Below are 22577 nucleotides of genomic sequence, written 5' to 3' on the forward strand. Positions count from 1 at the left end.
AGTCTCTTTTATGCAAGGCCAGTTATCTTATTTCAGGCAATAGCTGAGCATGCATATTTTGCAGGCTCAAGAGAAAAATAAAGCTATATTCCCTCTACCAAACGGAATAAAATAAAATCTGAACAGATGTATTTTTCACTCAAGGTTCATTATTCTTCAGCCTTTTTTTTTCTTCCTGATTTTATAGGCTTCTGAATCTAAGAGTTGCCCCTGTTTGCCTAATGCTGATTAATGTCTCTCTGCTCAATCCAGGGCTGGACTTGAGTCTTCACAATGTATTAGAAATAGGAATGACTTATGTTTTCTGGAGAGTTCTGGGTTAGATCACTGCTCTTAAAACCCCCAAACTGTCATATTGTTAAAAATCACTGACTGTAGCAAGCTCAAGAATGAAAACAAAAAAAAAAGCAAAGGGAAAAAAAAAAAAAACCTTTCAGGAATCAAAGTTTTCGGGTTGTTTTTAACTTTGATTTTAATTCACACTAGAGGTGAGAGTAGCTAGACAACACTTCTACTGTGGTGGCAATTTTCACTAGAGGAGTTCAAAGGGCTTACAAAAATAGCATTTTGGGGTGGGCAATGTGGGGGGTAAGGCAGAAACTAAGACTGGTTCATTCTGCCCTGATTCTCATTTGCCATGGTCTTAAGCAGGGCTGCTAAGGCCCAGAAAGGGGACCCTAAAAGGGGAAGAAAGTGTCTTCCTTTTTCTAATATCCTAGGAAAATTAAAATGGAGTTAAAAATAAAAACAATGGATATAAACGCAGCTTTTTAAAGGTCTTGTTAGAAGGAGGTGAGAAGTATCACTGTGTTCGGGCATCAGTTTTTCAGTGCAGGGAAGAGGCAGGACACACACAGACTGCAGATAAGCACAGCATCAAAAGGGCCAAAGGGGCTGTGCTGCAGAAGGAACGGCAGGGGGCAGCTCTGGGCTCTGTCTGAGCCCGACTTGGGTTCAGGTTTTCCTTAACTTCTGCTCTTGCCTTAGATTGCAATGTCACTCCTCTGAACGTGGGGCTGAGAAGAGCTGTTCAGTCCTATGTAAAAAAGGCAATGACATTCTGCTAGGGAGTCACTTTTCTTTAGGTTGAAATATTAGTTTTGTGTTTCTCCAATTCATACATGAAGGCCTTTAGATTGAGAGGTAGTTATTTCTTAATTTTTAAGACCAAGAAATCTCTTCTAGATTTAATAGCTCTGTCTTCATTAGTATAACACAATTATCCTTCACCTGTTCATTACTTTGAGGGAGGAAAACCAGAATATCTGCAATCTGGAAAATCCTCCATGTTATTTTGGAGGATGATATTCTTACTTACTTATTTATGTTACCAGATTTGTCAGGTGATCAGATTGACTTTTACCTCCTCATTCTAGAGTCGCTCACCCTTTGGTGGAGCACCAGAAAGCAATGAAATGTGCAAAAGAATAGGCAAAAGGAGGATGATCCACAAATGGAATAATAATTTCTTGGACAATAAGAGAGTAGATTATCAAGATTCAAAAGCTCAAGTCTACGTGACAGCATTTTGCGGCAGAGCTTAGGTGAGAGATCATGACCTTCTATTAGACTATCACAAGGGTGCAATAGGGAAGTCAGCCCCAAAAGATTTGAAACCTAGAAATGCTGCTTTTTTGTCTCAGTTCTGAATCTAACTCCTCTTGGAACTCTTCTGACTATCTTAACCCAGACTAACCTGTCCTACATAGTGTTACATGTTACAGTTAAATTATGGGATAATATAGCAGGGAAGACTAATTAGCTAATTAACTAAGTGACCTCTTCCCACTTTTATACTCATAGATCTGGTCAAAAGAATCAATAGATGAAACAATTTACTGAGCCTTGTTCTCTGACGTGTTAAGATATAAAAGTTCTATAAAATCCAATGTATTTATATGATGTAAAGGTAATTTTGATTATTAATGATAACCAAAGAAAAACTTCTTAGCTTAGTTTTATGAATAAAACAGTGAACAGCTAATGAAATTTATTAATAATTCTTCCTGGCTGTAGATATTAGCTAATAATGGAAATTGTTTAACTGTGCTCCACATGTAATTGTCATTGTGCTGATATTCTCAGCAACCAAAAGACAAGAAACTACGCTTTCTTGAACTCTCACACTGTATAGGTAAGTGTACATGGCAGCTCTAGTTTCCATAGGCAGTCACTTCATAAATTCGTCCCTGATAAATCTCAAGTTATTCTACACTACCTTTAATTATGATGAAATTCATTGTTCAAAACGAGGTACAGAAATATTACTCAAAGCTTGGGTCTAGCAACCCATAAAGTTACTTTCCTCAATGGACATTTATACTTAACGATTGGTTCAAATATCACTTAACTGACGAAAAAATTTCAATGGATACTAAATCTCCTTACAGCATTGTTGTCTTCTCCTAATGCCTAGAACGTTACTATTCATTAAGTGCTATAAAATCTGTCAAATAGTTTTCAATATCTGGCAGAGGGAACATGGCTTTCATGGACAACTATATACTGACAGTCAACAAAAAGGCATGCATGTTTCATAGCATTATATACCCTCAAAAATTTAATAGCACAGCAAAATCTTTAAATGAAGATTACTATGGAGGAGAGAAAAGCAAAGAACTACAGTAAGTGTTCCTTTGCCAATAGCATGAATGTTTCAATTTTCTGGTGTATGGTTTGAGGAAGGAGAGAGGAAGAACTGAAGTCAGTGTCCCAGGACAGGCTAGGGCTGTATGTTCCCTCCCAAAAGAAGGTCTGAGCCTACCATTGGTGCAGCACAGTGACAGTTGAGCCCCTGCATTGATGGTGTTGTTTGTGAAGATCTCTTATTTAAAATTTTCTAAGGGAAACCACTCAGTGTCAGTGTACATAGGAACCCGAACCAAAAAATGAAAAAAACACATGGTCCTGTAGAAAAGTAACCAAATAAAATGAATATGTCTAATTCTGTTTATCGCTGGGAAACTGCAGGACAGGAATGGGTCCTGAGCCCTCTCCCCTACCCAACCAGAAGTGGTCAGTGTTGTTGGCTGACCGGAGCCAACCAAACCAAGTGACATTCCTATACCAGAGCTTCCCTTACTGAACACTCATTGTTTGAAATCCTGGCTTGGGGTTCAAAATGGTTTTTGCTCATACTATCTTATTTGGAAAAACCTTGATGTAAAGGTTTCACTTTCTAATGCTTTCTCAAAGAAAACTTTCTGCCGTCTGACCACCGCTTCTGGACCTCTCGGTTCCTAAACTACTTGGAAGTTGGCAACTAAAAATTTTGGGGGGATGGAAACCGTGAGTCCAAGAAAAGGTGAGGAAAGGGCGAGGGGCTGAAGGGAAGAAGTGTGGCCACCGAAAGGTCCCTCATGTTCAGACTACTCAAATGACTTCCTCAGGAGCAAACTGGCCCCAGCTGGTCAATGGGGACTACTGCCATGGGCGAGGACTGGCAGTAATGAGCATCCAGATGGAGAAAGTTAATGGCAAGTGTCGGTTGGGCTTTTATCTTGGGGTTTCTTCAGGTATTACCAGTCCAGTTTTAGGAGATCCAGGATCACTGCTGGTGGCTGTGGAGGAGCACAGGCTACTGAGGCGGCTACAAGGTGCCCAGTACTGTCTTCAACAGCCTTCTTTTACTCCTCAGTTTTTCAGTCACCATAGACTATTAACACTCTAACAGAACTGACGTGACTTATGAAAAAAATTTGACTAGCCCTTTCTAAGGAAAACGTGGGAAGGCGGGGGAGGAGGGGAGAGCACCATAACCCTAGGTCTAACAGCCTGGAACTTGGAGGCCTCTGCAGCATACTTTCTAAGTCTAGCCTGTGCAGGACAACGAGCTCACTGCACACATTCTGCAATCTCTCTTATCCGTGGAGGAAAGACTTAGACTCCCAAATTTTGCTTTGTGCTTTAAATTAAAAGAAGTCTATGTTGGGCAGCCGGGGTGGCTCAGCGGTTTAGTGCCGCCTTCAGCCCGGGGTGTGATCCTGGAGACCCAGGATCGAGTCCCACGTCAGGCTCCCTGCATGGAGCCTGCTTCTCCCTCTGCCTGTGTCTCTGCCTCTCTCTCTGTGTCTCTCATAAATAAATAAATAAAATCTTAAAAAAAAAAAAAAAGAAGTCTATGTTACTGTGGACCTCACCTTCCTGCAGATGGTTTTGGATGGGTTGAAGAAAGCTTATATGCAGTAAACCAAACCGTGACTGTGCTACAGAAGAAACATAATTTGTGGCGAAAAGCATTTGTCTGAAGAAACTAACAAAATACAATTCCCGAGGCGTGGTGAGGTTTTCACCTTCCTGTACAACGGTGGGGAGTTTCATGGAACAGTGGCCATGGATCACAGATGAGGAATGGATGAAGCAGCACTGTCCTGGTACCTAGTTTTTCCAATTAGTCTTGCTTCTTGGGGACCACTGGAGCCATTTAATTTTTATTTCTATATTCTGATATTTGTACATTTAAAAACATATCCTCTGTTTTGCTCTCCTGCATGTATTCAACATCTGAATTGAAATGAGTTTTCTTGGTCTCGTTAAGTATAACAGACCTCTCTGATTACCACAGGACAACTATTACCACTAAAAGCCAGTTGCCCACTTGATTTTTAGGAAATTGACTTTCTAGCGTGTGGGTGCGCGTGCACGTGCACACACATGCACAGTTTTTTTAAACCAAGAGAGACAGCAAGAGGGCACTGAGAGAGGGAGCCTTGTTTCTAGGTTGGCAGGGTGATAGCACCTTGCCCGGTTTGGATCTGGGTGGAGTATCACCAAAGCAGGAATAGCAGGTGTTAAGAAATTTCAGGAGAACTAGCTGATAAGTCATCTGGCGTCATACCTGATTGTTACTTTGATGGTGTCAGGATAGGGGGCCATACAGCGTGGGCAGAGGGGTGGGGGGTGAGGAGGAAAGCTTTGCTGTCAGACAGAGGCTGCCAGTCCTTATGGGACTGGGCTGAGAACAACAAGGTGCAATAAGAGGAATCAGAATAGAAAGAAAAGCATCTCTTTTCCCAGGGCCATGCCAAATTCTGCTCCATTCCCAATTCCAGGCCTGCCATCATGTCTTCCAGCCCCTTCTCAGCTGCTTTCTCAGTGGCTGCAAGGCCACAGTCCCCACCTGGCTGATGCCCCTACGCGGCACTCACCCTGCCTGCGGCCTCTGCTTTTCAGTGGGTCTCTGGGTTACAATTCCCCTTCTTTGCACCTGGTGATTCTCCCTATTAAATCAACAGCCCAGAAAGCCGCCCCGAGTGCTACAGGTAAGCCAGGCCAAATGAGAATAGCCAGCATTAACATGTTCTGCGATGGCACGCTGTTGGGGTGGGGCCCATATTAATGTGATGAGGCAGCTTGATGCGACCCCCTCGCACGGGGCAGGTGCGGGGGAGAGAGTGGAGGATCAAATCAGCAGCTGCATCACAGATCGTGTCTGAATGATCTTCCCACCGTGTGATCAGTTCTAGCATGCGTAAACAGTTTCCATCGGCATGCAGAAGGATCAGCTGCTCTTAGTATCTTACCCTCATCCCTTCAAATCGTGATAAGGCTCTTAAGGGTCTCAAAGCTCTTAGGGTCCTAAGGGACTTTATGGCACCTAGTTCCGAGTAGCCCAGGGCATTAGCTATAAGGCTGACTAAAGAGACCTACACGGAAACAGAAGAGAAAAACAAAAACAAAAAAGGAAACAAAACAAAACAAAACAAAGAAAAACAAGAAAAGAGGTTCCAGAGTGTTAGAATAAAGCCCCTAGCACTGATTACACAGATTGGGCCCCCCAGGGAGAAAGAGTGGGTAACACCAGCTGCCTACTTCAACTTGGACTCAAACGACCTGAAAGGAAAGGAGGTTGAGAGGCAGAAGAAAAAACACAAGGGGAGGAGAAAATCGAGAGGAGGCAGTAGAACATACATACAGGTTGGCACAGGGAAGAGGCTGAAGGGAGAGGGGGGAATGAGGACGTTCCAGTGGAAGGAGAGGAGCCTGAACAGATGACAAAAACCTTACCCTCGCCCTTTACAGCCTCTGCAGCTCCCAGAAGTTGCCATTAAATTAAGCCAGACAAATTTAATGGTACCTATGGAAAAGAATACAGATAAATACACACACTCCACACAAGCTGCCCCCTCCTCAGCTCATTCACCATGGATTTCCAACAGGGACAAGCTCTCTTGCTCCTGCTTGACAAGAAACCATTTGTTGGAGAATGTGATGAGTTACTACGTCAACAAAGGAAACACATCCAGTAAGCGCCACCTGGCTTTGCGGTTCCCGAGAGGGCAAGGACCAAAGGAAGCAATTTCTAGACAGAGTTTTGGCTCCACGAGAACTCACTTTAGGCCATTCCGCCTCTCACTTTCATCTCTAATAATCCTTCCATCTTTGAACCACAATCGTGACTCCTGCACCGCCATGAGAACGTGGGTGGGTCGGAAAACTGAACCCATACTTCTCCCTTTAATCCCCATTCTCTCTCTGCAAAACAGCTCAAAATGAACTGGCCTCTCAGGTCTGTCCTTTCCAGGACCACCTTCTCCACTCTCAGCATTGGAAAACCAGCTGGAAGGATTCTTGGAAAAAAATTTTAAATTTTATTTACGGATGAGGAAATTGAGTCTCATACAAAAGAATCGGGCCGGTGTTACACGGGCAGCTCTGGAGCCAGAGAGAGAGAGAGAGACCCACCCTCCTGACTTCCAGGCCAGAGCCCCTTCTTCCACAGACAGGTCACCTCCCCAACTGGCAGGTAAAATGATGATATCCCAAGAGAGGGTTATTGGTCTCTGAACAATCTGGAGTTGACTGGATTGCCACGGTGGGGAGAGGTCTGCAGGTCCTTAGGCCTGGAGTCATGATGGTCAAATGCCTTCCGCTCTTCTAGAGACAAACTCACCTTGGTCTACCAGAGCCCTCAGAGCAGTTACCGTGTGGTCCTGTAACACCGGATGCCAACTATACGTAGGGCTGTCTGGGCCTGAAGGAGAGGCCTGACCTGAGTTCCCACCAAAGGAAACTACCTTTAGCTGATCAAATCCTAACAGGTTTCTTGGAGCAGTCTCTCCCTTGTACTGCACCACAAATTCCGGGATGGGTTAAGATGTTCCCATCAATCATTCCCTCTACTGGAAAGTGGTGGTTACAGATCTGCCCGGCCTAAACTGACATTTCAAAGCAAATTTAGAGGAGAAAAAAGGAAACAATCTACAAGGCAGTTTCATTTCTTGCTTTTTATGTTTAGCTGAGGGCTTTAATTCTTTGATTCTGTATCTCTGAATTGTACAAAATCTTTTAAAAAATCATTTATTTTCTTTTTATAATGAAGCAGCAGGACTGGCAGGCAGTAGAAGTAGAATGTCAGTGACCTAGTGAGGGAAAGGGATGAGCAGGCTCAAGGATTTCAATTTTTAAAAGTGGTGTGAACTTTTCATCTATGCCTGGACTCATAATCTAACAGCATAGGTATCTACCTTGGAATCCTATGCAGTATCCAAAGCAAATCTGGAATTAAAGCCTGCCCTATTTACTTATGTTCTTTGAAGGGTAGATGGTTCAGAGTTCAATTTCTGTCTAAAACAAAACAAAGGCCTCAATAGCTTTATCTTGAATTGAACACAGGAGCACCACCCAATCATTTCCCCTCCATTTATCATTATCAGTAAGACTCTACATGGAGGTATTTTTTACCTATTATTGCCAAGTGCAACCAACTCTTAACCTTCCTTGAATAGTCTACAATTACCAGATTCTTAGGGAGACCTTAATAGGTACATCTGAAGGTAAGCTATCCCATCTTGACCAAGCGCCTGAGTTCAAAATACCCCCGGAGTTAATCTCATCTGGAGAAATTATGCCAGGTGAAGACTGCAAAACACTAAGCTTTGAGGGGCAATGGGCCTCACCCATGATGGGCCCCATACACAGCAGGGAGGCAAACCCCCCCTCTTCAGGGGGGTGGTTTATCTGATAACAAAGAGGCCTGAGGTGGGAAGAAGGATGGAGGTACAGATGCCAATCCGGAGGTTGGCTCTGAATGGTGCCAAGATAATGTGCTGGTCGGCTGATCAATCTAGCCAAGATCTCCCAAGACAGGGTCAGCACGGGTCCTATGTGGGCTCTTCCTTAGCAGCTAAGGGTGCTCTGATAATCCTCCGAGTCCCCATGTTAAACTCTCACTGGAGGTAACCACCAGATCATTGCTGAAAGTAAAATTTTCAGGAAAGAATCAAACCTGGAAAAAAGCAAGGAGTTGAGGGGAAGTAAAACTTGAGGCAGGAATGGAAAAAAGGCAGACACTGGGTGACTTCTTCCAAATGATGTGAACATTTTCAGATGGAGAATGTTTGTAATAGTCTGAATTCAGGACGTGTGGTCTCTGGAAATTCCCATCCCTGGAACCGATATGCTGGCTAACCTCTGGATATGATGGGATAAATTTCTCTGGGGGAAAGATGACAAAATTCTTCTACAGGACATGATCTCCAGTGCAGCCAAGGACCTGAGCAAAATGAAACTCTGTCTTTGTTTGGGAATTCACATGGCTTGTGACCAAAGAGAATTAAGTTGGAAGTTGTCCAGATTATCCATGTGATTGTAAAAAGTACTCTGAGCAGCTTTAGGGGGCAACACGGTGGAATGAGAGTCTAGTAGGGAAACAAACATGGTGATGATTAACAGATTCGGACATCTAGGTACTGGGGGATGGGATGGGAAGAAGAGAGTCAGAGATGGTGCTAAAGTAGGACCTAAAATTTACACCTGCTGGATGTTCTAGAATGCCAAAGGCACTAGACAAGCAAAAACTCTGATGGTTCTGGCTGTGCAGGTGTCACCTGAGCCTTGTTCTCCATTCACAACTCAGAAGTGGCCGACAGTGCAGCCATAGTCCGGCCCGGGGCTATCCCCACGTAGCGCACACTGCTTCAGACTGTGGTTATTTGTATATATGTCTCATCCTTTCAGGCCCTTGGAGAGAACTGTCTATGTCTTCTGCTCTCCTGCCAGGTGGCTTTGCTGTTGTGGGTGCTCAGGGACATCTGATAATAAACGCACTGTTGCGTCCAAGAGAAATCAGTAGATGGCAGGGTCCTGGGAGAGCCCTGTTCACAGAATGGTAGCTCACTACAAACAAGCCTGGAATCAGGCTGGGGTGGTCGGGCAAGCTGGTGTGAGTGCCTGAGAAGCTGGGCCATGCCTGCCTGCCCCTCGAGACTCCCTACAGCTTCTGGGACAACTCTACACAGTCAATAGTGCTTGATTTATTTTGTTGACTAATAACCGGCACTGAGGTTCTTAGGAACCACGGTCAGGTCTCGAGGCAATGTTAAGGCTGGGGCATTTGTGGATTACTGCTGGTTCCGTGTCTGCCTTAAACCTTTTATGTCTCTGCCACCTGGTATAAAGAGTGATAAAAAATGTTTGCTAAATAAATGGTGATGTGCAGGACTGTCAGTGCTCTTCTCAGCTTATTTGGGTACCAGGGGAAAGTGAGACACCTGATCAACATCCTTGAATTGTGGGCTGTCTCCCCCAGAGAGAAGAGAAATAGTGTTCAGGTAAGAGAGCAGGAGGCAAAGGTCATGGGGGGCGGGGGGAAGATTTGTTCTAAATCACAGCTTCCTGAGTGTGGGAGGGGATGTATCTGTCTGAGTTCTGGGAAGGTCCAGAAGATGGGGGGCTTCTAGGACTCCCCCAGGTGTTCAACCGGACTCCAGGTGGTCTTGTTCTACGGAAAGAGAGCTGGCCCAGCCACTTCAGTTCTCTGGGCCATATCTCAAGCCCATTCCTTAATTCTTAGAGCTCGAGCTTTCCATCAGCTCTTCTGTGGGAGGTAGAGCCTTTCTGCCAGAAGGTACTAGCAGTAGTTGCTTAAGGGAGTGCTGAAACCTCCTGCTGGGGCAGCATCTGTTTGGTTCACTTTACGGTAGAAGGTGACTTCCTCACCTCAGCTTCCTAAAGGCCTGATTTCTGAAAAGGGAATGCAAATGGGAGCAGAGTGACAGCTCCTGGAAGGAGTCATTAACCATGGAAGTTCCAGGCACTGTGTTGGAACAGGAACGCATTTATAGAGCAGAGATCACTGGTGCACGGTGCTGGACTCTCTGTTAGAGAAGGAGGCCTCCGTGCTGCTCTGTTCTGGATCCCAGAGGCACTCTCTAGGTAGTTTATTATACAGCTGAGGACACCTATATTCTAAATGTACCCTCCTAGCCTCCAAACAATCCATTTGCCTGGCACTTAGCCCTCAGCAGGAAGTGAATTCTCCGCGGCCCCAATCCTGAAATTCCCATTCACCCTTTCTTTCACATGCTGATTTGGCTGGGAAGAAAAGAACTTTAGCGATTACACAGAATAAGAAGCATTCATCACAGTGAGGAAAGCCAAGGGGGAACAAGGGCTGGGGGGGTGAGAAACAGTCACAGATGAGGCAGCTTCCACCCTGAAAAATAACACAGGAGGTCATGGCCACCAAGCCTTGCAGATGATCAGAGGCTACCACGCCTTGGAGATGGTCTTGGAACCTGGAGGGAAAAAGGATTCTCTTCAGTTTAATCACCATTGTGGAAATGGCAATGGGTGGGAAGGAGGGGGGGAGGGAGGGAGTTAATTGGTGTGAACTCCATCTCTTCTGGATAGACTAACTTGTTCAGAGGAGTCTGGTACGAAGCCTTGAGTTGACGGAAATGTTTATAGGAACCGTCAGCAGAGACAGCCTACCAAGATCCCCCCCGCCACCTAAACCCCCAGCAGCCCCCACCTCATCCTCACCCCTCTCCTGGCACCCGCAAGTGGACATCCTGCTGGTGTGGGGCAAGAACCTTCTCGTTCCCAGCCTAATCATTACAAGGGGGGTTGGCACTTGGAAGTGATGCCACTTCCCATTCCTAATCTCTGACTCTTGTAAGCCAAAGCACCAGAGCAAAGAGCTGGTTGGTCAGTCCCTGGATCACACATAGGGACTTCAGAGCTCCCTCTCCCAAGGTTAAGATCTGAGTGCTCTGACAGGGACTTTACCCGAACCCACGTCTACATCTTGTCCGACACCCTGAGCTCCCAGGCAACTCTGGCCGTCAGAGGAAGGAACATCCCTGCTTTTGTTTTCCTACTAGAAGGTGTGGAAAGTAAAAAGCAGGACACGTACAGCCACAATGAGGAAGTCCAGCCAGCACCAGGCATTGGTGAAGAACTTGACGAAGCCATAGGCTGTCCACTTGAGCAACATCTCCAGGATGAAGATGTAGGTGAAGACTTTGTCAGCGTATTCCAGGATGGTGCGAATGGTCTTTCTCTGCTCAATGTAGATGTCCTCGAAGGCCTGAAAGAGAAGCAGCAGCTGCCCAGTGTGCCCGAAGGAAGGCAAACAGCACTGGAAGCCCCCCACCCCTTGGCAGCGACTCCCCTTGTGGCTGGCCTTTCCTCGGCTCCCTGTCTCTTTCACCCCAGTCCCCTGTCACATGTGGCTTCTTAAAAACCGTTTTATTGGGCTATAATCCACACACCATACGATTCAGCTATTTAAAGTGTACAGTTTGAAAGCTTTCAGTACCTTCAGAATTGTGCACCCATCACACAAGCAAGTTTAGAATATCTTCATCCACCCCAAAAAGACACCCCACACCTACCTGCCACCCTCTAACCTCCCAGTCTCCCTCGAGTCCCAGGCAACCACGATGCTCCTTTCTCTCTTCAGATCTGCCCATTCCACACATTTCATGTGAATGGAATCCTACAACGTGGAATCCTACAACCATGTCTTGGTGACCACCCGTGGTCCACCCGTGGTGCAGCACGTGTGAGTGCTGCATTTCTCTTGACCGATGACCACTACTCCGACGTATGGCTGTACCAGTCTGTTCACCACTGACGGGCATTTGTGTGTCTACTTTCTGGCGGTTGTGACTAGCGCTGCTTTGAACCTTCATGCACAATCTTCTATGTGGACATGTCTTCACGTCTCTAGGGAATAATACCTAGGAGTGGAACTGCCAGCTCACACGGTAACTGTAGGTTCAGTTTCTGAGGTACCACCAAAGAGCTCTCCCCAGACGCAGCACCACCGTACGCTTCCCCGGGCCGTGTATGAGGGCCCCAGCTCCCGTGTGTCCTTGCCAACACTCGATATGCTTATACGACAAAATCTTTTCTCCCTTTAGCCTGATGCCACAGATATAGGGGGAGGATCATAGGGCTGGGAGAAGCTCAGGTGAAGAAAATCTTAGCACGGCTTTCTCTCTCTGGAATTCCTGAATGGGGTGATGGGGTGATTCCCTAACATGAAAGTGTACGTGGGGTGGTGGGCTGCGGGGGGAGAGGGGGCAGTCCTGCGTGTGAGAAAAGTGCAGGTGGAACAGAAGTCCTGTGTCTGGTAATGGGAGGTTCTGCTCTGGACAGTGCCGGAAGGAAGGACTGAATTGGGCTGCCTGCAGATACGTTTCCAACATGGAGCCACATGGACATCAGGTACTCCAGTTCCATCACTGAGCAGCAGGGGCAGAGGTCATGGGTCCCCAGTGCTTCTCAGGGTCTTCGTATCAATAAACCCCTGCTGCTCAGTGAAAAACTCAACAGCTTCCAGGTCAAGTTTCCCATTACCACTACCCAGTACGTGCAAGATGCCCAAGGCTGAGCTTCCTGTCACTGGTGGCTCTATGCCCTCCCTCTGCAGTCCCATCATAATCCTGTTCTTGCATTCTCTCAGACATTTGAGATGTGGCTTCGCTTTGCTATTCTTTTTTTTTTTTTTTTTTTAAGATTTTATTTATTTATTCATGAGAGACAGAGAGAGAGAGGCAGAGACACAGGCAGAGGGAGAAAGCAGGCTCCATGCAAGGAGCCTGCACGGGACTTGATCCTGGGCATCTGGAATCAGGCCCTGAGCCAAAGGCAGATGCTCAACCGCTGAGCCCCCCAGGTGGCCCCTCCCCCCCCCTTTTTTTTTTTTGAGAGAAAGAGTGAGAGAGCAAGGGGCGGGGGTGGGACAGAGGGAGAGAGAATCTCAAGCAGACTCCCCACTGAGCCCAGCACAGGGCTTGATTCCACAACCCTGAGATCATGGCCTGAGCCGAAATCAAGAACCGGGCGCTAAACCAACTGAGCCACCCAGACACCCCTTCACTTTGCTATTAAGTCTCATGCCTACTCACTGCACAGTCTTCATCTACCGAGCCAAGTACCCCTTGTTTTATTCATCTACAATAAAGAAAAATTGTCAAAGGTGAGCAGTACATAAAGTACAAAACTTCTGTTTCACTGCTGCTTTTACTTTTTGTGGAGATGAGAAAGAGCCAGAGGATGAGGCGGGTTCTCTTAATTTTAGGTATCTGTTTACTAGATTGGAGGAACAGAGATGACAACAGTCCCAAGACACCTTTCTCCCATCACTGGCCCGCATCCAGCCGTCCCTTCTCTCACAGGCAGGGGCTCTGCTGTCATCTCGGGGGCCCGCCCAGCACCTCAGCGAGCACTGCGTGAATGCCTGTGGAGGCAATCAATGCCCAGGGCAGGCAGGGCAGTGCGACTCCCCTTCACCCAGATGCAGGCCACCAAGCCATCCCTTCAGCCTCCAGCACCTGTCCTGCCGCATTCCTGCACAATCCCCCCTGGTCCCTCACTTCCCAAGGGCTCTGCTTTGCCACCGACTGCCTCCATTTCGGCTTCTCTTATTCTCCTACCTCATGAGTCAGCGAAACTTTTCAAGTCACTGTCGGGATCTTTAACACTAAATTTGGGGCTTCTCTCTGCTATTTTCTACATCCAGATTAGGCTTTCGTTCCATCCCTACATGAACGTGCCTGCCTTCTTCTTTAAAATCATTTCAAAATTCTGCATTCCGGGGCACCTGGGTGGCTCAGCGGTTGAGTGTCTGCCTTTGGCTCAGGAAGCCCGGGATCGAGTCCCACGTCGGGCTCCCTGCATGGAGCCTGCTTCTCCCTCTGCCTGTGTCTCTCTCTCTCTCTCATGAATAAAAATCTTAAAAAAAAAAATTCTGCATTCTTCATTCTTCTTTCCCTTAACTCAAAGGAAATGTGCAGCATCTCTAAGTCCCTCCTATCCTCAATCTATCCAACTGGGGCTCTCTCATACCTGACCCTGTCCAGGTCTCCTCAGTTATAAGCCAGCTAAAATGAAAGCAAATGCCCCGCTAGTTAGTTCCAGCAGGGGAGGAGCTCGTGTGTTCAGTGCCCCATGTGCCTCACCGGTTAACAAGAAGCACTTACTCCCATGTGAACACCAGAGACCTGGTTCTTTAAGTATTTGCTAATGCCATGGGCTCTCCAGACTAGTTAGGGTGTGAGGGGAGGTGGGGTCAAGGAACCCAACCTCCTTCTTATCTGGAGCAACTGAAAAGTAAAGAACAAGGTATCTGGGGTATTAGGTGAGAAAGGAAAGTTCATCTTAGGAAGTTGCTTAGAATGGGGCAAACTAAGCAGTGAAGATACTTGGTAATTAATTTGTGCTCTCACCCTGATAGAAGGGGGGGTCTTAGATGTGAAAGATCTTACTCAGCCTGAGTAAAGAAGATCAAGATGTGGAAAAGTGGATTCTAATCCTAAAGGCTCAAAACAGCAGCCCAAAGCACTTTGGCTGACCGTTGGCCTTGGGGCCACAGCCATCTGGGCTCTCAGAGAAACTGGGCTTGGGCCTCATCTGGTCTTTCCCACTGGTTCAAAGCCTTCCCCAGCCCAGCCCAGCCCTCCCTGTCCTCTCCCCTGGACTCACCAGGGCACCACTGCTGAGCAGAATCATGAAAATGATGAAGGTCTCAAACCAATTGTGCTCCACGATGAGGAAGCAGGTCTTCCTCAGGATCCACCAAGACTTGCCTAGCCCTTCTTCGATGTTGACCTGGCAGCACTTGAATCGCTGGACACAACCTGGCACCAGCGGGAGAGGCAGGTCAGACCGTGGGAGCGTGCCCCGCCCAGACCTGCCCTCTCCTCGGTCTCCCAGGCCCCACCAGGTGCTGCCCCACCACACAGCCGGGAGTACAGTGGCTGAATCAGAATGTCTGATTCACACATGGAGGGTGGCAGGGCTGGGGCTAGGCTGCAAGGCTACCAGGGCAAGGCCCTCTGGAGTTGGGAAGATGTCCTATAAAGAAGCAGTGAGAGGGAGGAGAAAAGGGTGGTCAGGAGGCAGACACAGCCACGAGAGAACAGGCCTTTCTAATGGAAGTTTCTGGGCTGATGCCAAGAGAAAATGGACAAAGAAATATTTGAGAATAGAAACTTGGTATGAACCAAATAAGGGAAACATATGAACTTCCCTAAATGATGAGGTGGGAATAAAGTTCTTGAAGATGGCCACGGAGCCCCCACCCTCACCCAACCACTGACCCTGGCGGAAATCTGTGAGGACTGCAAGTGTCACATGCCCACCCCTGTCCTTTCCCCCTTTCACCTTCTGTGAAGCAGGCATCTGGATCCAAGTATTCCTCGGGCTGTTCCACCGGGACTTCTTCTACTTCGGGTTTGATGTCGATGGTGCTTCCTTCAGAGGAGCTAGTATCATCCAGTTTCTAGATTCACAAAGAAAAGGGAGCTCAACCAACTCTGCAGCAAACTTCCACTCTACACTGACTGCTCTACCTCGGGCACAGGTGATGGGTCAGATGTAACTCTTTGCAATTCTTTTACAGACTCATCGTCATCCCGTTCCGGAGGGCCAAACAATTACCAGAGGGCCCTCAAAACTTCTTCCAGTACTGGGAGAACACATTAAAGTCTGTTCACAGTGAGTGATCCACCCTAAACAAAATGTGGCTCAGTGCTCCAGCTCAGCCAGATTAATGTCAGGGAAGTCCTTGAGCGTTCTGCTCCAGCCTCTGAGATGATCCAGCAGCAATGGACATAGGTCTAGGAATATCTCAGGATACTAGGTCACCTAAGGAAGGTCTAGAATGACAGAGAGTATTAGGGTTGGTTCTCAAACCTAGCTGGCTATTCCATAATCTCCCTACCAACCCCATAACTGAACCAGTCCCTGGAGGTGACAGGGCCCCTTTTTGTCCCCATACAGAATCACAGTTGAGTTTTAGACTGGGGCCTTACATCTTTGCTGCCTTCAGGATCCGACTCGCTGCTAACATCCTCTGTGTTAAGATTCTCAAAATCAGACTCGCCTACAGCAATGGGCACCCGCACGGTCAAGTTGGGATTGTTGATGAAGGACATGTGGTCCTCATCAATGATATACTTCTCCACGCTGCTGCCAATGCCACTGGTTGTGCCATTGCCATTCTTCTGGAAGTCACCATTCCGGTGGATGTCTGCACCAGTGTGGTTGGCGATACAGTTGGCCTTCTTTTCATATAGCTCATCCAGAGGCTTCACTTCATCGGCCTCACGCTGCTTCAAGTGAGCCTGCATGAAGGCGTGCACTTTCAGTTTGGCCCAAGCCACCCCCTTCTTGATCCGGATTACTGAAATTTGAAGGTTGTTCATTTCCCCATCATCGTCTGTTGCTGCCAGATTGTCTGCGCTGAAGGAGCTTAGGAGCAAGGCCAGAAACAGGTTCAGCACCTGTACCAGTGGCAGTAGGAGAAAGGAGAGTGAATGTTGACAGTATTAGGGAAAGTCATGCACTAAACTAGGGTTAAAACTTGAAAATCCACAGACTTATGTGACAGGCACAATAGTTTCTACTATGTTTGGTTTGACCCACTCAGTGTTTTAAATGCTCATGTCACTAAGTGGACATTAAAACATTTTTTATTGAAGTGTATAATTAACATATAGCGTTAGTTTCAGGTGTACAATATTCAACAACTCTACACATTAGTTCTCACCACAATAAGTGTACTGTTAATCCTCTATTTCACCTCACCCTCCTCTGGTAACCACCAGTTTGTTCTCTGAATTTAAGAGTCTGGGTTTTTGTTTTGCTGTTCATTTGTTTTGTTCCTAAATTCCACATATGAGTGAAATCATATTTGTCTCCCTCTGACTTATTTCACTTAGCATTATACCCTCTAGCTCCATCCATGTTGTTGCAAATGGCAAGATTTCAATCTTTTTTTATGGCCCAGTAATATTCCATTTATACAGATACCCCATCTCTTAATCTATGGGTGGATACTTGGGGTGGTTCCATATCTTGGCTATTGCAAATACTGCTGCAATAAACATAGAGGTGCATGTATCTTTTCTAATTAGTGTTTTTGTTTTCTTTGGGTATATACACAGTGGTAGAATTACTGGATCATATGGTAGGTCTATTTTTAGTTATCTTTTTTTTTTTAAGAATTTATTTATTTATTCATGAGAGACATGACAAAGAGGCAGAGACACAGGCAGAGGGAGAAGCAGGGAGCCTGATGCAGGACTCGATCCCAGGACCCTGGGATCATGACCTGAGCCAAAGACAGATGCTCAACCACTGAGCCATCCAGGTGCTGCTCTATTTTTAATTTTCTGAGGAACCTCGATGCTCTTTTCTACCAAGTGGGCAGTTTGTTTGGTTTTGGTTGTGATACAAGTTTATAGCACCTCTTTTCTTGGTTCTCTTATAGTTTTACATACATATATATGTACTCCCAAATATATTACTTTTCTTATAATAAGAAAAAGCAAAAACTATCCATTTTGGGAGAAAATTCCCCCTAATGAGGAAAAAAAATGGACACGGCTTATTGGGAGGATCGAAGAGGGTACAGATTCCATGTATTCACAAGCAGTGGGTGTCTTGGAGAACCCACATTAGAAAAACTAGGCTTGGAGAACCACATTTTCCTAACAAATCAAGAAAGTAGAACTGAAATATAGTTCATGTTATCCTAAGAACTAGCTTCCTTTGTTTTCTTAACATTTATCAAAATAAAATAGTTTGACCAGTGATGGTGACTTCTATGTTCTGTTTAATATCTAACTGTCTAATCATCGATGCAAGCTTTATTTATGTTTTAATATCCTATTTTACCACATTGGACATTAAGATTAATTAATTTATTTTTATTAAGGCTTACTTTAAAAATTGGGAGTTGTTCACTTCTTGATTTACACCTGCCCTTACGGCCCGGCCCTTACTTTGTCTCACTTCTGAAGAGTAAGCAATACATTTTAGGTGGAGATGTTAGTATGTGTAGAGTGAGAGGGATGGAAATGACAAATGAACTATATATATGCAAATTATTTGGGCCATTTGTAGAATTACAAAGGAATATGGTTGGTAAAATGGGGGTGAGTTGAGGGAGCTTTGAAGGCCAGGCTGAGGGATTTGAATTTTATTTAATTGGATCTACTACTGGTCTTTGAGTAAAGAATAACAGATGACAGAGATCTGAGAAAATTATTTCTATCAGCTATATATGCTAGAGTTGTTAGTTGCATGAGTTAACAGGGGTCTGAATTAGGCTACTGTAATCTCAAGCCTTAGAATGCATGAAAATCTCCTGGGGTGGGATGTATGAAAAAATACATACTTCCTTGGCCTCACCTTTAAGATTCTGATTCAGTAGATCTGGTATAGGGCCTGGAACTCAGCCTTTTTTTAACATGTGAAATTTGGGTAGCTGTGATCTTCAGACCACACTTTTAGAAATACTGGATTGGGGGGGGGGTGCATGGGTGGCTCAGTGGTTGAGCGTCTGCCTCCAGCTCAGAGTGTGATCCCAGGTCCGGGGATCGAGTCTCACATCGGGCTCCCTGCATGGAGCCTGCTTCTCCCTCTGCCTGTGTCTCTGCCTCTCTCTGTGTCTCTCATAAATAAACAAATAAAATCTAAAAAAAAAAAAATACTGGATGGATTATAGATATGGAAAGGACGGGGCAGATCTTATAAATACTACAAAAAAGATGTATGAAAGGGACCAGATAATTTAGTGGGAAGGGAAAGAAGAGAGTCAGAAGAGACTTATAGTCACAGATTCCTAGAGACTAGGTGGGCAGAAAGACTGAACCTGGAAAAGTGTCATCCAAAGCAGAAACAATACTGCATTTTGTCATGTGCTCAGGTTGTCTGTAGAGAGTCAGGGGGAGAGGATGCAGAGACAAGTGATAAGAAGGGAATAGAGAAAGGGGTATGAGGTCAGGGCTGGGAAATGTGGATCCCACTATGCACCGGGAGGCAATAGCTGCATTCACTGAGGAAGTGGGAAGTGGGAAGGCGAGCGGGAGTAGGACTGCGGGAAGGGGGGTCAGGAATGGAGAAAGGGAGGGATTACAGAAAACATCAGTGTCTATTTTTATAGATCATAAAAAGAACAGCTGGTTCGAGGCTGGTGAGCAGGAGCCCTCTCCTGGCATGCTTCTCTACAGCACAAAAAGGAGACTTGCTCTGGATGATCTGACAAGGGGTCACACTGGGTTTCCTTCTTCTAGCGCCCCCTGCTCTAGACTTGTGCCTCATCTGAAAAATAAGGACTTAAATTCTAGTGTGCATGTCAAACACCTGGAGACTCCTGCTAAAAATGCAGATTCTGATTCAGTAGTTCTGGGGAGGGGCCTAAGATTCTGCATTTCTAACGTACTCTAAAGTGATCTCACTATTGCTAGTCCTCTGACCACACTTTGAGAAACACGGTGTCAAAATTTCTGTTGGTGAATATTCTATATACAGAGGCAGAAGACCGTAGAAAGACAGATTAAAGCAAAAAAAGTGATTTGCCATTTATACAAGTTAGATAAAACCCTCTAATGGTTTAAATCATTGGTTCTCAATGGAGGGCAGTTTTGCCTCCTAGGGGACAGCTGGCAATGTCTGGAAACATTCTGGGTTGTCATAACAGGGTGGGGGGGTGTTACTGGCCAGTAAACAGTAGAGGCCAGGGTTGCTGCTAAACATCCTACGACACAAAGGACAATCCTACAACAAAGAATTACCTAACCCAAAACGTCAACAGTGTCAAGGTTGAGAAATTCTAATTTAAATGAAGGAAACCTCTATAGTAGAAAAAGCATAGATTTTGTGGTCCAGAATCTAAAATAAGCCCATTTCCCTGACTTCAGGAAAATCATTTAACTTTGCTGAGTTTTGTTACCATACTATGAAAAAAGGTTGACAGTGGGGTTTATGACTCAGCAGGTCTCTGTAAAGAGAGTCTCCTTTCCTTCATTTGTACCTTAGGGTTCTTAAACCAAGAAAGAATAAAAACTAGCACAGACATGAAGTTAGTAAGACCATGCCCACTGGGCTTCTGGGTCAAGGGTAAGATGTTCTGGGCAAAGACTGAAAAATTCTACAAGTTAGTACTAACCACCAAGTTGCCAATAACCATGACCATCATGAAGACAATGAGGCACATGGCCTGGCCTGCCACCTCCATGCAGTCCCACATGGTCTCGATCCACTCCCCACACAACACTCGAAAGACAATGAGGAAGGAATGGAAAAAGTCATTCATGTGCCAGCGAGGGAGTTCACAGTCCTGGTTGATTTTGCAGACACATTCTTTGTAGCTTTTTCCAAAGAGTTGCATCCCCACCACAGCAAAGATGAAGACAATAATGGCCAGCACCAGGGTCAGGTTGCCCAAGGCACCCACTGAATTTCCAATAATCTTGATCAGCATGTTCAGGGTGGGCCAAGATTTGGCCAATTTGAAGACTCGGAGCTAAGGGGAAAAAAATCAAAACAAAAATCAAATGATACTCAATCCATTTTCTTACCATACAGCTAAAATACAAACATATAAAATTAGCGAGATCAAGCTAAATTTATTGAGCATTGTTGGGAAGTTCCCAGGACTTTTAACTATCTTAGATTAAAATGAGAGAATGTGAGGCATAGACAGGGAAAATGGATTAATTCCACAGTAAGTGAAAGACTTACATTAGGAACCAAGAATACTGCCTCTAGGCCCTTATATTAGTCCCTGGTTCAATCCACTTTTTATTTTTTAATTTTAATTTTTTAAAGTAGGTTCTATGCCCAGCACAAAGCCCAGTGGGAGGTTTGAACTCACAACCCTGAGATCGAGACCCGAACTGAGATCAATAGTTGGACACTTAACCAACTAGGCCACGCAGGCACCCCTCAATCCACTTTTTAAGAACCTATACATGAATATATCCTTTTGCTATTGATTTTCCCTTGACTTCTCAAGGAACATTATCAAGGAAAATGTGAGCTGTAGTGAAGCAAAAGATCAGGATCGTAAGGACAGTGAAAAATAAGTCATCTGTTTCCTTAAAAAAACATGCATTTAAAAATTCTAAGTATCTCTCCTTTTGCTTGCCAATAAATATTCAATAGCTGATAGGAAATGTTGGGATATGCTTGGAGTAATTTGGAGGAGAAGCACAATGCCTTAGCAGAAGCAGTTCCACATATATCAAACATCTTATGAAAAGGGCCTATAATGATATTAATTCAGAGGACAGAACTTCTGTTACCTGCAATCATGAAATTTCTATATTCTGTAATAAATGATTTACAAAGTCTTATCTAATATTGAGAATTATAATGTATAAAGCCCATGATGAAATGATAAAAATGAGATCATCTTCAGACGTCATAAGTTAATAACTAACACATGATATAAAAGGAATTCTGGTAGAATGGCAACAGCATGGATTGGAACATTCTTTTCCTGTTGAAAGTCTGAATCTTATCTGAGAGTTCAAGATTTACCAGGTGTTTCTCTGTGTGAATATCTGGATCATTTATATTTTTCCTTCTCTGATTGGCTTTTTAGTTATTAGGAATACTACTGCTAGGGCTTCTACCTCTTAGTCCTTCATCTCATCTTCCAGATAACAAGAATGATTTTTTTTTTTTTTAAAGGGAGTGTTTAATTTTTTTTTTTAATTTTTATTTATTTATGATAGTCACAGAGAGAGAGAGAGGCGCAGAGACACAGGCAGAGGGAGAAGCAGGCTCCATGCACCGGGAGCCCGACATGGGATTCGATCCCGGGTCTCCAGGATCGCGCCCTGGGCCAAAGGCAGGCGCCAAACCGCTGCGCCACCCAGGGATCCCCAAGAATGATTTTCAAAAAGTCTACTATGGGCTAGATCCTAAGATCCAACCAAAGACTAGTAAGCAGAGGTTCAAGAAACTTGACAGATGTTACTTGTGACTTGGACTGAGCAAGACCTCTATTGTAGAAATAGTTCCATTCTATTCCAATTCTCTTTCAATATGCTGAATATTCTGATGAAAAAACCTAAAACCCTTTCAGTTACAAGTGCTTAGGTATTTTTCCCAATAGGGAGAGAAAAACCTAGGCCAGTTCTGATGCTCTGAGTGGATACCCTGGAAGTAACTCAGCTTCTCAAGGGACTTAAACAGGTCATTGCTTATGCTTATGTTTATGGGAAGCTATTTTGAGGATACCATTAACTATTCTTTCAGGGTCCCTGGGTGGCGCAGCGGTTTGGCGCCTGCCTTTGGCCCAGGGCACGATCCTGGAGACCCGGGATCGAATCCCACGTCGGGCACCCGGTGCATGGAGCCTGCTTCTCCCTCTGCCTATGTCTCTGCCTCTCTCTCTCTCTCTGTGTGACTATCATGAATAAAAAAAACAAAAAAACAAAAAAAAAACAACTATTCTTTCAAAGTCATTTTTAGTAATTTTAACATTAACTTCTTCAAATATATTACAAAATCTTTCTCAGCTAATGTTATGGGAAAAAGTCAATGTT

At 45.1% G+C, this 22577-nt stretch overlaps 1 protein-coding gene across 5 annotated transcripts in view; it reads right to left on the minus strand.

Annotated features, from left to right (window-relative positions):
- SCN8A (sodium voltage-gated channel alpha subunit 8) overlaps window positions 1-22577 on the minus strand; it is a 178593-nt gene that overhangs the window by 17311 nt on the left and 138705 nt on the right. For all 5 annotated transcript variants that reach the window (XM_072797858.1, XM_072797855.1, XM_072797859.1 and 2 more), the window contains exons 16-21: window positions 20189-20545; window positions 16047-16517; window positions 15397-15514; window positions 14716-14870; window positions 11138-11311; window positions 5523-5645 (exon numbers count right to left, since the gene is read on the minus strand). In XM_072797858.1, coding sequence (XP_072653959.1) covers window positions 5523-5645; window positions 11138-11311; window positions 14716-14870; window positions 15397-15514; window positions 16047-16517; window positions 20189-20545 — 1398 coding nt within the window. The remainder of the gene's footprint in view (window positions 1-5522; window positions 5646-11137; window positions 11312-14715; window positions 14871-15396; window positions 15515-16046; window positions 16518-20188; window positions 20546-22577) is intronic.

The sequence above is a fragment of the Canis lupus genome, chromosome 25, assembly GCF_048164855.1.
Source record: "Canis lupus baileyi chromosome 25, mCanLup2.hap1, whole genome shotgun sequence".
NCBI lineage: Eukaryota > Metazoa > Chordata > Mammalia > Carnivora > Canidae > Canis > Canis lupus.